Source organism: Haemaphysalis longicornis, unplaced genomic scaffold (genome assembly GCF_048455015.1).
Source record: "Haemaphysalis longicornis isolate Haplotype H1 unplaced genomic scaffold, Haemaphysalis longicornis Haplotype H1 scaffold_4, whole genome shotgun sequence".
Classification (NCBI taxonomy): domain Eukaryota; kingdom Metazoa; phylum Arthropoda; class Arachnida; order Ixodida; family Ixodidae; genus Haemaphysalis; species Haemaphysalis longicornis.
Genome location: NW_027526361.1, coordinates 99,788,367 through 99,801,918, shown reverse-complemented (window position 1 = coordinate 99,801,918; position 13,552 = coordinate 99,788,367). Strand labels below are relative to the sequence as shown.

The window sequence follows — 13,552 nt, the reverse complement described above, 5'->3', positions numbered from 1 at the left end:
GTGCGTCAATCGGCCAGTGTCGTCTGAAACAACCCCAAAGCCCCGCCGTACTGTGCAGCTGAATCAAGCATAGTGCGCGCAGTACGAACAGCAGCAGTGCGCATCAGTACTTCTATGTTTACGTGTGCTTTCCTAACTTCCCCTGTTTGTCCCACCATTCTTAGGGCTTTCAAAAGGATGTGCCCTAAATTTATGCGCAAATAGCTCGCTCGGCAAGCTTATAATAGCTCTGCCTAATTTGCGTTTGCTTTTGCCGCCCTCCGCCAATCGCAGAGCTGTCTGGTATGACATCATAGGTTCTGTTGCGGGAAATGCGCTAGTGGGTCGCATGGTCATTCCCTTTTTTCCTAATTATGTAGCTTATTTTAGCGAAGTTTACGTTAAAAGTGGTGTCAGTATGATTCTAACGAGGCAATCTTTTGAATGAACCAAACTTGTGTTTTCTCTTCATGGCTCCTTTAAGCTACGTGCTCACATCCGAATCTTAGGTCCATTTTTGAGCGGAAAGCCCACAGTGGTGAATTTCATCTATTTAACTCAGAGGCTACTCCAACGTTTTATTCAGTCGACTCCGGTTAATTCGACCATTGCAAAATCTAACAGTTCTACTTATTGGTAACGAACATCAAATCGAAGAATGTAGGTAAAATGAACGAATGTGAATTTTATTTTTTACTGTAAAAAGTTATATTTATTTGCCTCCAGGTTTCAAGCGTCGCCCGCTAAGTATACCGAGATATGTTGGAGCTAGCTTATGGTGCGCGGACTCACCCGATACCCGAGCAGAGCCTGGTGACCGCAAACAGCCCGTAGGTGGGCATGAACGTGGTGATGACGGAGAACAGTGCGTTGGTTAGCAGTGCCGAGAGCAGCGTGCGCCGGCGACCCATCCGGTCGGCCAGGTTTCCCCACAACAGGCCGCCGATCATCATCCCCACGAAGGACACACCACCTGCGCAGAACAGGAAGTGATGTTGAGAGGCAAACAGGAGGCAAAGTATTTCCCCGGATTGCTACTTCAAGCCATATTATAATTCCCAACAGCGGCGAAAATTGACAGTGCTTAGGAATCCGGCGCAACAGAACGGATAGGCTGTCATGCTAGCATCGCGTGAACCATAGATGGCCCATGTAGGCAAAAATTTTGCGCCGTCGATCCGTGGACAGAGCGCGACGGAAGAATTGAGAACGAGTGTGCACGTTCGGAGAGAGGTGACGTTAGGCCCGGCTGGCAGCAGCGGTGGCGCTGCCTTCGCGCAGCTGCTGACCTCCTTACTGCTTCTCGCCTTCGACGCACCCATCGCCCAGCATAAAAGCGGCAAACGGAGTGGGGACCGAATGGAAGACCACGTAGGCGAAAGCAGGATGGAACGGGAATGGAGACAACAAAATGCCCGTACTTGTGAATAACAAAAAACTGCCGTTGATTTGTTGGTCATAGGGCTCAGTAAAGCACGAAAGTGAAATGTGCAGCGAAATCTGCAGTGAAAGGAGCATGATTTGCGGGATGGCGGCTGTCTTGACGGTGTGCTTGGCGAGCGACGTCCTGCCAGAGGGTCGCTTCAGGAAAAGTGCAACCTCTTTAGTCCTGCTCCGTCGCGTGTACGCAGACGGTTGCGTTGCGACGAGCTCAGTGTGGAACGCGGGAGGAAGAATTTTTAGCTTGAACCGTGAACGCGCGAACGCGTTCCTCTTCCCGCTGGTGTTTCTCTTCGCATCAGATCAGTCGGCGTTCACGCCATTCACCCGTCAGCGTCGCTACGACGCAGCTTACGCCAACTGTCGGCGCTGGTTAGCGTCATGATTGACCACTTCGCTCATTTCTCCTACACGGTAGCACCACCCGCGTTTCTTTTGCGTTCGTTGTCCTGGCGTCATTTCCGTGACGGATATGACGTCATTGAAATCTTGGTGTATCCGGTAATACAACAATTTCGTGTTACAAAAATGGGGGCCCTTTCGCAGTAGTTGCGCGAAGACTGAAGAAAAAGCGAAGCTGGCGGCCGCCTGCGGCTAAGTTTCTGCGTGCGTATACACTGAGACTCGGCCAAGCTTTCTGCGTGTTTATGCTTCGAACCTCGGTCAAGTTTTCTGCGGCGTGCCGTCGTCAGCCCCTCAAAGTGGAATGAACTCGCTGATGTTTCGCCGCCGCTAGACGCGGTATTCACGATCGGGCCTTAGTCGTCGCCTCCGTTCTCGAGCAGCTGCGCGGCGGCTTTCGCCCCGCGCTTCTTCTTTCGCCCCAGCTTTCCCTTCATCGGAGACCCGGATGTTGCAACTCGAATGGATTTCTGAACTTGCCGCTGAAAGTTCTCCATGTCTGGCAGGCCTGGATCGCTTTGAGCGCGTTAGCACGCGCTAGAACCGGCGGCCACCGGCTTCGCGAACTCGGCGTCTGTAGCGCCACCTTTTCTGTGCTTCCCACTCCAGGCGCGAACACACGTGAACTGGCGAGAAAAAGATCACGCGAGAGATTCCACCGCGAACACTGGGCAGAGTGTTCTCGAAGGTCGAGTGGTGCCAGCACGCACGATGACGTCATCACTAGGCGAAGTTTTTCTTCACACTCAACCACCAGATTAAACAGCATTCAATGTTAAAAAAGAGTCAAACGGAAACAATGCCGCTGCTAAAACGAGCAATCGTGACCAGTGGAATGGTTCGAACACAAAGCACGATAGGAATGGTGTGCGAGGGGCATGCGAGAAACGACCTGTTGCGGGATCGTTAAGCTGGAGCGTGGAGTATGTACGCATCGAGCTGAGCATCAAGTTTCCAAAAGAAAGGTATGAGAAGGTCACGCATTCGTAAAGATTCACCAATTTATTCCCGATTCATTGTTTGTTTATGCGAAACAATCGAGTTTGTAAGCTCACAGATCCCGCTTACGATCCGCAAGGACCTGTACATTCGTTTTTCAAAATCATAGGTCCATCAGTCTTTTGCCGTACCCTCTTGAGTGAAAAACGGAAAGAAAATGCCGACTTGTACGTTAGGAAAGAGTTAACTTGTCAGTGTGTTTGCTATTACCACTACATATCTCGCCGCTCAGATTGTTCAAACGAGCGGAAAAGAGCTAGCGTATCCGAGGTTCCTTTCCGCTTGGCCGCAGCGCATCGAGGAAGCTTGGTTCGCGGCAACGAGCCCGGCTCGCAAAGATGAACACTGAACGTCATCGACCCTTTGATCTTTCCCCCGTAAGAGAGAGCGAGATCAAAGTCGGGAGTTTTTGGTTTCTTGTCTGTGTACGCGAGTGCCAAGAGCGCCGCAGTTTTTATACGTAGTTATTTTGCCCCCCCGCTTACTGGCTCCAACGTTTTGGCGGCGAATGTTTTCCTGCAGCGCTAGCAGTCAATAAAGTTTTGACTTGACAGGAGAAACTGATGTGCTCGAACGCGCGTCTCTTACGCACTGTTTTGAGAATTGTAGGACACTAAACATTATACGGCGGAACTGGAATTTCTTTTTTGTATGTTGGTTCATAAAAGTTCACGGGAAGCTCTTATGCCACATTACGTGTGAACCGTTAAAGCGAAAAGTAGAAATACGCGCGCATTTCCTGAATGCAATGTTTCTTCCAGGAAATCTGACGCACACAAAACCACGCACACACACGCAAGCACGCACGGGAAGAGATATAGAGAGCCAGAGAGAGAGAGAGAGAGAGAGAGAGAGAGAGAGAGAGAGAGAGAGAGAGAGAGAGAGAGAAATATTTTTAAGACGTAATCCTGAGGCTTACACACGACGTGAAACCACTGGTGCGCCAGAACGAAGGTCGGCGTCCAAAGCAGGCGACTTTGAACCCGGACGCACCTATTGTGCGCTTACTTTAACAGAACCAACGAGGTTTCATCTCCAGTAGAAAGATTGAGGTGGTCCATATGCAGCGGTAGAACACATGTAAAGTTGCAGCATGCCATAAGCAATTAGGCTTTAAATAAAGTCTGCCGTTAGACTGGTATAACGGCAATATAAATACAGATTGGGTTGTTTTCTGCCGAGGTAATTTGCTCGAGCGAAATTGTTGAAAGATATATTCTGTCCTCTGCAAAGAGTCTCGAAAACGACAGACGAGCCCTTGGCTGGTATTGCGAAATTGAATACGGTTCGTATAGCGAGAGAAAGCAAATATAACAACAGCAAGAACGAAAGAAAAAGAACGAAAGTTAGCGGAGGGGTATCGCACAAGTTGACGGCTGGAGTTGACTTTTTGCTTCTCGCCTGGAGGATAGGAAAATTAAATAAAAGTCAGTATACGTAAAAAGACAGATGTATGTCCAATCGAAGTGTGTTGCAATATCTTTAAACATTACACACACACACACAAAAAAGCTGCATGGAATCTCACAGTTGCATTGACCGTTAAGAAAGAGTGAGCGAGAGATGGAGAAGGCGAGAGTGGCCTCCATATCAACGCTCGTGAAAGGTGAGCGACGTCGCCGAGAATAGACCGCGTAACGCACTAGCCGACAGCGCCGACCGTTGCGGGCTTTCTTTGTGTTTTCGCCTTTTCTCGTTTTCGTCGAGAGAACGCGAGAAAGGCAGCCGCTGTAAACGTCAAGTCTTTCGCAACGCTCCGATCGCGCGTATTTTTTACTTCGTTCCTGACGCTCAGATGGCATGCACGAGCGAGCACCTTCCATTTTTGTGGTCAGGCTTTAAGCGCGCACGAGCCGTCTATCTTTCGCTGCTTCGTTTCTTTATCCGCGGAACACCGCAGCTCTCTTTTTTTGTCTTCTCGGTTGCCTGCTTCTTCATCGTTTCCCTGGCAACGTCAGAGTGGCACCTAAGTTTCTCTGTCTTTTTTGGCGAAGCACAGTTGGGCTTTCAGAGACGGGAAAAGGTGACGACTTTTTTCACGACTAGTAGCTTCGAGTAGCGACATTTTTCATACTTGCTTTCATCCCATTGTAATTTAATAGTTGTTTATTAAAAAACAACCCACGTGTGGATCACGCGCGCATGCAAATACGCAGACACACACAGACAAACAAACAGCTGCAGGCTTTATTCCCCTGGGAAGCAAGTTTGAAGGCGAAGAAAAATGTTTTGCGCAAACCTTCGCTCTTCGAGTCGAGTTGGAGATGTCTGAAAGCCGTTTCGTGTTCCCCGGGTACGTCTGTTCTAGCGGGGCAACCCTTTCGGTGCACTTTCTGTGCTGTGATTAGGACAGATACGGTCGCTGTCGCCGGTTTTGCTCGGGCAGCGTCACGTTGCACACAGCTAGTATGCGAAGAAGAGATGTGGCTGTGGCGATACTGCCGAGAACCGAAGGGCCAAGAAACAAGGAAAACTAAGTGTGTTAGTCGGAAAGATAAGATGCGTCTCACGGGACGAGCGTGAAGCAGACCGGGGCTGTGTGCTTGCGGAGGGAGGAGAATAGGGAGAGCGGGAGAACCCCTTCGTCGAGCAACGCTGAGAGGGGAACGGGAGGAGGGGACAAACAGGGAAGCTGGTCGGACATCAGGCGGAAAACGAGACGTTCCCGTGGGTTCCTGCTCACAGAACCGAGCCTGATCGACTCGGGGCTGAGAAGAAAAAAAGGAAGACGAAACCCAGTGTGCAAGAAGGAGCAAGTTATGGGGAAAAAAATGCCCAGAAAGCAATGCCAGGCAGGCCCAATCCAAAATAAGAATCAACACGAAGAAAACGGAGATAGAAAGCAAACGAAAAGCAAATAACAGTGAAGAGAAAATGATGAAGAGACAGGAGGGGTAAGGAAGGCGAATAAGAAAGGAGCAACCGCTAGCGTCGTTTCTTGACCAATCTCCAGCGGTGAAGAAGAGCCATGACTTGAAGCCGAAGGGGAAAGATTCGCGCCGCGATAAAAAGCGAAAATCCCAACCTACGCGCTGCTAACACTCCTAACAACGCACACGGAACCGACGAGAATCCATTCCTTCGCGTTCCGGAGCGCGGGAGTTTGGGGACATACGAGAAGAAAAGAAATGGACAAACAAAAACAGCTGATCTCGCCAGAGCTGCAAGCGGGCAGCGAGCAGGAAAAGGAACTATCCAACTCGCATTCAGGGCGGGGAACGTGAGCGGGGGAGGAAGAGCGGTGAAAGAAGAGTGGGAGCCGAGAGACTGCATGTCGGTTTCCGCAGGCTGTCGAGACGGCGGCGTAATTATGGCCCCCCCGAAACCGGGCGTACCGCCGGTCTTTCCCCTTTTTCCCAGCTCCTCCTCCTCCTTTTCCCCGACTCTCCCTTCCCTCCCCAAAAGGCTCATATTGCGCAGCCCTAATCAGCGGAAAAGGTCACGGTTGTATCAGGCCCGCCGCCGAAGGACGTACGGACCGATGGCCTCACGCACCAACGCAGAAAGGGAAGAAGGGTTCGACGGGTGGAAAAACAGAGCTACTTCGGCGCAGCAAGCTCACACATAAACGGAAATCGCGCTCCCAAACCGAGCCCGCAATCGGCGATTCAATCATCGCTGCAAACAAGTAACTGTGAATCACATGTAACACCCGGCTAAAAGGACAGAAAAAAGAAGGATGGAGAGTGGGGAGAGATGGAGAGAGAAATGAGGCTTTTACACAAAGAGCGCAGCGATGAATTGAAAAACGTTAAAATAAAGATAGGGAGACGGAAGAGTAGTGTGTTTGTGCAAGTTAATAAAAACAAATAAATTAATCAAGAACAGTTCGAGGAAACGAGGGAAAAAGAAGAGGTGGTAAGGGTAAGAAGGATCCAAGACAGATGTCTTGCGGGTGGTTCATTCCTCTTTTCGTATCCCGGCTAACCGCTTCGCGAGCCAAGCGACCTCGTGCGTAGGTATAAGGTCATCGAGGGACAGCGCACTTAAGGTGCCGCGCAGGAGAGGTCCTTGCGCGGGCTCATCCGTGTACGGTCGGGCAGATTTATGTAACGGCCCGCTCGTTCGATTCTCAGGCTATACACCCCGCGAAAGGAAAGAGCCTCGGCAAAGATAGAAGCTCCGATAGGGAGGGACAAGCAAGGAGATGCCGCCCACAGAGAACCTTCGTATATGGGGCGCCCTTTGGTTGCGAGGAGATGAGGATCTTGCTGAGCTAGGCTGCCGTGTATAAAGCTCAGGTCCAATTCGTTCTCGTCACCCGGCCCGTTTACCCTTTCCCCGGTTCCGGCCTCGAGAGGTTGGGTCGTGAAGGGAGCTGCTATCGATTGTTGGGCATCACTAGCTCCCGGTTACATCGTAGTGTGTGGTGGCTGGGATGACAGCGCTGATAATTATGTACTATGCGCCACTTTCCCCATTAACTACCAGACCTACCTAATAAGTGTCCGGTTTAGTTTTGACTGCCATCCGCGGCCTGATTGGGGAGTTTGCTGCGTTTGTGCTGCATTCCTCCATTTAGCCGTTTCTTTATATGCAGTTCATGTGCTACGTACTACAGTTTTCGCCATCGAATACAGAATTGGAGGGAAAACCATCAGTTAAGAACACCAACAAGGACACGGGTGAAGTAGTTCATCATCATTTTGCGTCGAAATAGTTTTGGAAATGTTTGGATGGATTGACCGTAATGGAAAGCTTCCTCCCCGGGTGGGACCTGAACCCACGACCGCCCGAATAGGTGTCGAATGGCACAGCAACTAGGCTACCGGGGGGGGCAGGGGTGGTACATCCATTTTCATGGGTATTTATGTGAAATGAAATTGTATCCTGCATCTGGGCCTGGTAGCCGGGCCCGCTCTGAAAACTCGGAGGGAATTACACCTTCTTTTCTACCCCGGGCCGTACGTTCTCGTACACGCATGGTGAAAGCCCCGGTTCCGGCAGTCTTGGTGCCATTGGTGCCATAGGCGGCATAAGAGGATTCCTAATCGTTAGGAGCATCTGGACACGTCGAACAACCTCCCCCTTTACGCCTTTCATCATCTGGTGCTAATCACTGCAGTTGATATTTGATTGTATGTAGCTGCTGGGCAAGCGCATGCCTTCCGGTGTTCACCTTCGTGGGTACTATATATAATGTATTAGCGAATAAGAAATGGGAAATGAGGGCTCGGTGAAATAAAACAGAAAATAAAGGTTGGCAGTCAAGAAAATTTTGGAAAGCAAAGGGGAGGTTGTGGTGGGTCATAGAAACATTAATTTTTTGAGTAAGAAAGAAAGTGGTGGGTTCGGATCCCACCCGGCGGGCATTTTTTCACCACTTTCTCTCTGACTCAAAAAATTCTTCATCGGTTTCTGACCTACCGCATTCCCCCCTTTGCTTTCCGAGGTTTTCTTGATTGCCAACCCTTAGTCTGTCTTAATTCAACGAGCCCCTCATTTCCCATTTCTGATTCGCAATATATATATATATATATATATATATATATATATATATATATATATATATATATATATATATATATATCAAAGTTGCAGTCCTTATTGCCAGTGCTGTTTGGCGTTTTAACAGTGTTTTATAGTGCCGAATGAGGTCAGATTGCATTTTTTTTTTGCAGGAATAAATAATTGAAAACTCAAGTCGAGAAAAAATGCGCCGTTTTTTCCGGAAGCGGGAATCGAACCCACAACCTCCGCATAACGCGTGCGGTGCTCTACCATTGAGCTAGTTCCGCGGCGACTCCCTTCTCGACTATACGGCGGGGTTTTGTATTTACGACTGCTCAGAGCCCGGTCAACTAGCGCCGCCCCTCGACTACCGCGGGAAGACGTAGAACGTCTTTTCCCAGCGGCCGCACGTAAGACGTGGTCGGAAGTCGGGGATAGCCAAAGGCATTTCAGACTGCTGAAGCCAGAACCCTCGTAATGCATTTTGTAGAACAGAGTATAGTCGAGAAGGGAGTCGCCGCGGAACTAGCTCAATGGTAGAGCACCGCACGCGTTATGCGGAGGTTGTGGGTTCGATTCCCGCTTCCGGAAAAAACGGCGCATTTTTTCTCGACTTGAGTTTTCAATTATTTATTCCTGCAAAAAAAAATGCAATCTGACCTCATTCGGCACTATAAAACACTGTTAAAACGCCAAACAGCACTGTCAATAAGGACTGCAACTTTGATATATGTCCTTACGGAATCCCTCGTCCCGTACGTCTCTGTTCTACAAAATATATATATATATATATATATATGAAAAAAAGGGGACACACGTCGAAAAAAGAATGGTTTTTAACATTTCGGCCGGAGGACCGGCCTTCGTCAGAATATTACTCAGGTTATTCTGACGAAGGCCGGTCCTCCGGCCGAAACGTTAAAACCATTCCTTTTTCGACTTGTGTCCCCCTTTTTTTTTGATAAGTTTGACCGGTGTCCAAGAAACTGTTTCTTGCAACTATATATATATATATATATATATATATATATATATAATATATATATACATACATACAGTAATTCTGCGTTAACTCAAAGTCGTAAAATCCGCTGATAATTTAGAGATAAGATGAGTTTCGAGTTAAGCGACATGCCGAACATTTAGGGCCAGATCCCTGAACTGAGAAATAATGCCTGTAACATAAGCCCCACTGCACATGAGCGCTTCCGTAATATAAGCAAAAAAGTTCACAGGAAAAACAATTTTTTTTTTATTGCGGAAGAAAGATCCGCTTGATGCTCGCCGGTTTTGCTTTCGCATCTGGCCCAAGAAACGCGTTCTCGAGCTGCTCAATGCATCGCACCAATTGCTGGCCGCCAGTGCTACGTCATGTCTAGTTAATATGGACTCCGTTAATATGGACACCCCGCTTTATGGCCAAAATTTTCGGCGACCGAGCTCTCGCCATGCAGTTCTGCCCCGTTAATATAGAAACCCGCAGTCCGGACTATAGACAAATATTTTGGGAAGGAAACGGGTGAATACAGGCATTTCTGTCTCGTTATTATGGACACGGGTCCACAAAGCAACAAATAGAAAAAATGACTGGCGACCCCCAGAGGCCCCAGCGCGTACCACGAAGTCGTTCTTGGCCAGAGAATACAACGCCCAAGCATTCGTTTATCACGGAACGCTCTTCCTTACAGTATCATCAAATTGTATCGAGAACATTCGTTGTCAGCGGACAACACGACAGGGTAGTGACAATAGGGTGACGCCCCGTGAACGCCTGGGAGCCTCTTAGAGACGAGCAGATCCTGGAGCGTGTCGGCGTATCCGCTCAGCAGTCCCATAAACTCGAAGAAAGCTCTTTGCCGACAGAAACAACCGATGAAGCAGACAGACCAACCGTTACCATACAGTTTCATACTAATATATACTAGAGGGAAATCTGGCGCTGCATTCGCGGGCCGCCGTGGGCGGCGCCATTGCTGCTAGCGACGTTCCTCGCCTTATTTACTTGGTTAGCCACATGGCTTCTTTTTCGTCTTGAAGCCAAAATTAATAAAAACGGGTAACAGTGTTTTTTTTGTTCATCTTGCATGAAGCTTCTAAATAATACCTGACAAATCCATCTTTCTGTAGCTTCATTTTATAATATTAAAACAAATTCGATTGATCTTCTGCAGTAATATTATTGCATTTTTGCCGCCAGAGGCAACTTTTCAGCCTGTTCGTGAGCCATGTCAAGGACAAGTGGAACGTGCATGGCCGGTACATGACGGAACGCTCACTGAAGCGCGGCTCCCCTAGACAGTGGCGCCAGATTTGCCTCTAGTGTATATTAGTATGAAACTATATGACCGTTACTCGACGTGAAGCCCTCCGTGACTTGGAGGCGGCAATCGCATACCTCGAACAGGAGCAACCCGCAAAAAGCGCACTTCAAGTAGACGACGTGGTGCGCTTTGTGGACACTATAATTGAATCGAAGGCACCAGTGCAAACGCACATCTTGCTTTTTGCCTGAATAAACTGTGTTCTTTTCTGGAACTAATATTCCTTAATGTTTGTGTTTTTGACCTTGATTCGTTATTATGAATGACTCACATTATGGACGATTTTTCTGTTGTACGGAGGCGTCCATATTAACGAGACATGACCCTTGTTGCGAAGCAACCGCAGCACCTTTGTTGTTTCCGTCGTTGTAGGCGCTTCTCGAGGCTCCTCTTCGTCCTTACGATCAGCTGCATCGTCCACTGCTCTCGTCAACGATGTAGGCGTCGGAAAGCATTCCGATAACGGGAAAATCGGCCTCATACAGCGTAAATTTGACGTTCACGACCGCGTTCGGCGTGCTGTGGGAGCTAAGCGTTAGAACTAAACGGTATCCGCTGTCTGTAGCGTACTTTGCCTTGTGTCCTCCCTGTCAACCCTTCGAGATATCCGAGTTCGAGTTAACGAGGGACTACTGTACGTACGTACGCATGTACGTATGTGTGTGTATGTATGTATGTATGTCATGCATGTATGCATGTATGCGTGCATGTATGTATGTATGTATGTATGTATGTATGCATGTATGTATGTACGTTCGTACGTACATACGTACGCATGCATGCATGCATGCATGCATGTATGTATGTATGTATGTATGTATGTATGTATGTATGTACGTATGTATGTATGTACGTATGTATGTATGTATGTATGTATGTATGTATGTATGTATGTATGTATGTATGTATGTATGTATGTATGTATGTATGCATGCATGCATGCATGTATGTATGTTGTATGTATGTATGCATGTCTGCATGTATGCATGTATGTATGTACGTACGTACGTACGTACGCATGTACGTATGTGTGTGTATGTATGTATGTATGTCATGCATGTATGCATGTATGTATGTATGTATGTATGTATGTATGTATGTATGTATGTATGTATGTATGTATGTATGTATGTATGCGTGTATGTATGCATGTATGTATGTACGTTCGTACGTACATACGTACGCATGCATGCATGCATGCATGCATGTATGTATGTATGTATGTACGTATGTATGTATGCATGTATGTATGTATGTTTGTATGTATGCATGCATGCATGCATGTATGTATGTTGTATGTATGTATGCATGTCTGCATGTATGTATGTACGTACGTACGTACGTACGCATGTACGTATGTGTGTGTATGTATGTATGTATGTCATGCATGTATGCATGTATGCGTGCATGTATGTATGTATGTATGTATGTATGTATGTATGTATGTATGTATGTATGTATGTATGTATGTATGTATGTATGTGTCGGGAACCGCGGGGTAGCAGTGCAGCGCAAGAGAGAGAGTACCAGCGGGGCAGGCTTTTGGAATCGAACTGCCCGTGCGTGCTCATGCACCCAGCACGCGCAGCTCGTCTCTTTATTGTCGTCGTCTTTAATAGCCAGCACCTTGGCGCCGGATAAGAGCGCTGACAAAAGGGCGCTACAGGGCCCCCCGCCCTGACGACGGAATGTCGAACCTCACGTGACGGCGAGGCAGATGAACGTTGGATTTGGGGGCGAGGAGTTGAGTGTCTATGCCTGTGATGTCTGAGCGGAGTTCGTTGGGTGGCGTCTCGAGGTAAGCCGGTTTGAGGCGGTCCAACGAGACGACTTCTTCTCGGCCATTCAACAGTATGGTGGCGGACTTCTGGGTCTTGTTAAGGACACGGTACGGCCCGTCGTAGGAGGGAGTAAGAGGCGCCTTTACAGCGTCTCGCCTGAGGAAAACGTGTGTCGAAGACGCCAAGTCGGGATGCACAAAGATGCGGTGGTCAGAAGACCGAGGCGGGACCGGTCGCAGGTGCTGCATGCAGTCCTGTAGGCGTTGGAGGTACTCAAGCGGCTGGGGCGAGGAGGCCGAAGGGACGAACAAGTCCCCAGGAAGCCGCAGGGGTGCGCCGTAGACAAGTTCAGCAGTCGAACAGCCGAGGTCGCGACGAAGGACGGCACGCAAGCCAAGAAGCACTACGGGAAGGTGATCGACCCAGTGTTGTCGATCCAGACGCGCAGTGAGAGCACTTTTTAGCTGGCGATGGAGCCGCTCAACGATGCCGTTGGAACATGGATGGTACGCCGTGGTATGGCAGTGTTTTGTGCCAAGCAAGCGGCTGAGGGAAGTAAACAGAGTACATTCAAACTGCCTGCCTCGATCCGTGGTAACAATGCCGGGGCATCCGAAACGGCAAACCCATGCCGAAACGAAGGCTTTTGCGACCGTTTCTGCCGTGATGTCCGGAATCGGTACGGCTTCGGGCCAACGGGTGAAGCGGTCAATCATTGTCAGAATGTAGCGGCAATCACGAGAGGGAGGAAATGGCCCGACCAAATCGAGATGCACGTGGTCAAAGCGACAGCTAGATGGGAAAAAAGGCTGCGCGGGAGTGCGACTCGCGACGAGGATGTCGTCAATGTACGCAAATACAGCCGGAAGGCCGCGCGTCACCTCGGCAATGAACCTTTGAAATGTTTGAGCTGCGTTGCGTAGCCCAAAGGGCATGCGCACATACTCAAACAAACCGAAGGGTGTAGTGATGGCCGTCTTCGGGATATCGGCAGGCTCGACGGGGATTTGGTGATACGCCTTGACAAGGTCCACTTTGCTAAAGATTGTGCACCCTTCCAAGTGGCTGGTGAAATCCTGGATGTGGGGTAAGGGGTAGCTGTCGTGGACAGTCTGAGCGTTGAGCGCCCGGTAATCGCCGCACGGGCGCCAGTCTCCACTTTTCTTTGGAACCATATGC

At 48.9% G+C, this 13,552-nt stretch overlaps 1 protein-coding gene across 1 annotated transcript in view; it reads right to left on the bottom strand.

The window, feature by feature from the left end:
• The window catches only part of LOC144179161 (synaptic vesicle glycoprotein 2C-like), a 283,464-nt gene that overhangs the window by 38,982 nt on the left and 230,930 nt on the right, over nt 1–13,552 (bottom strand). Inside the window, exon 5 of the mRNA XM_077707402.1 lies at nt 772–952. Within this exon, the coding sequence (XP_077563528.1) occupies nt 772–952 (181 nt within the window). The remainder of the gene's footprint in view (nt 1–771; nt 953–13,552) is intronic.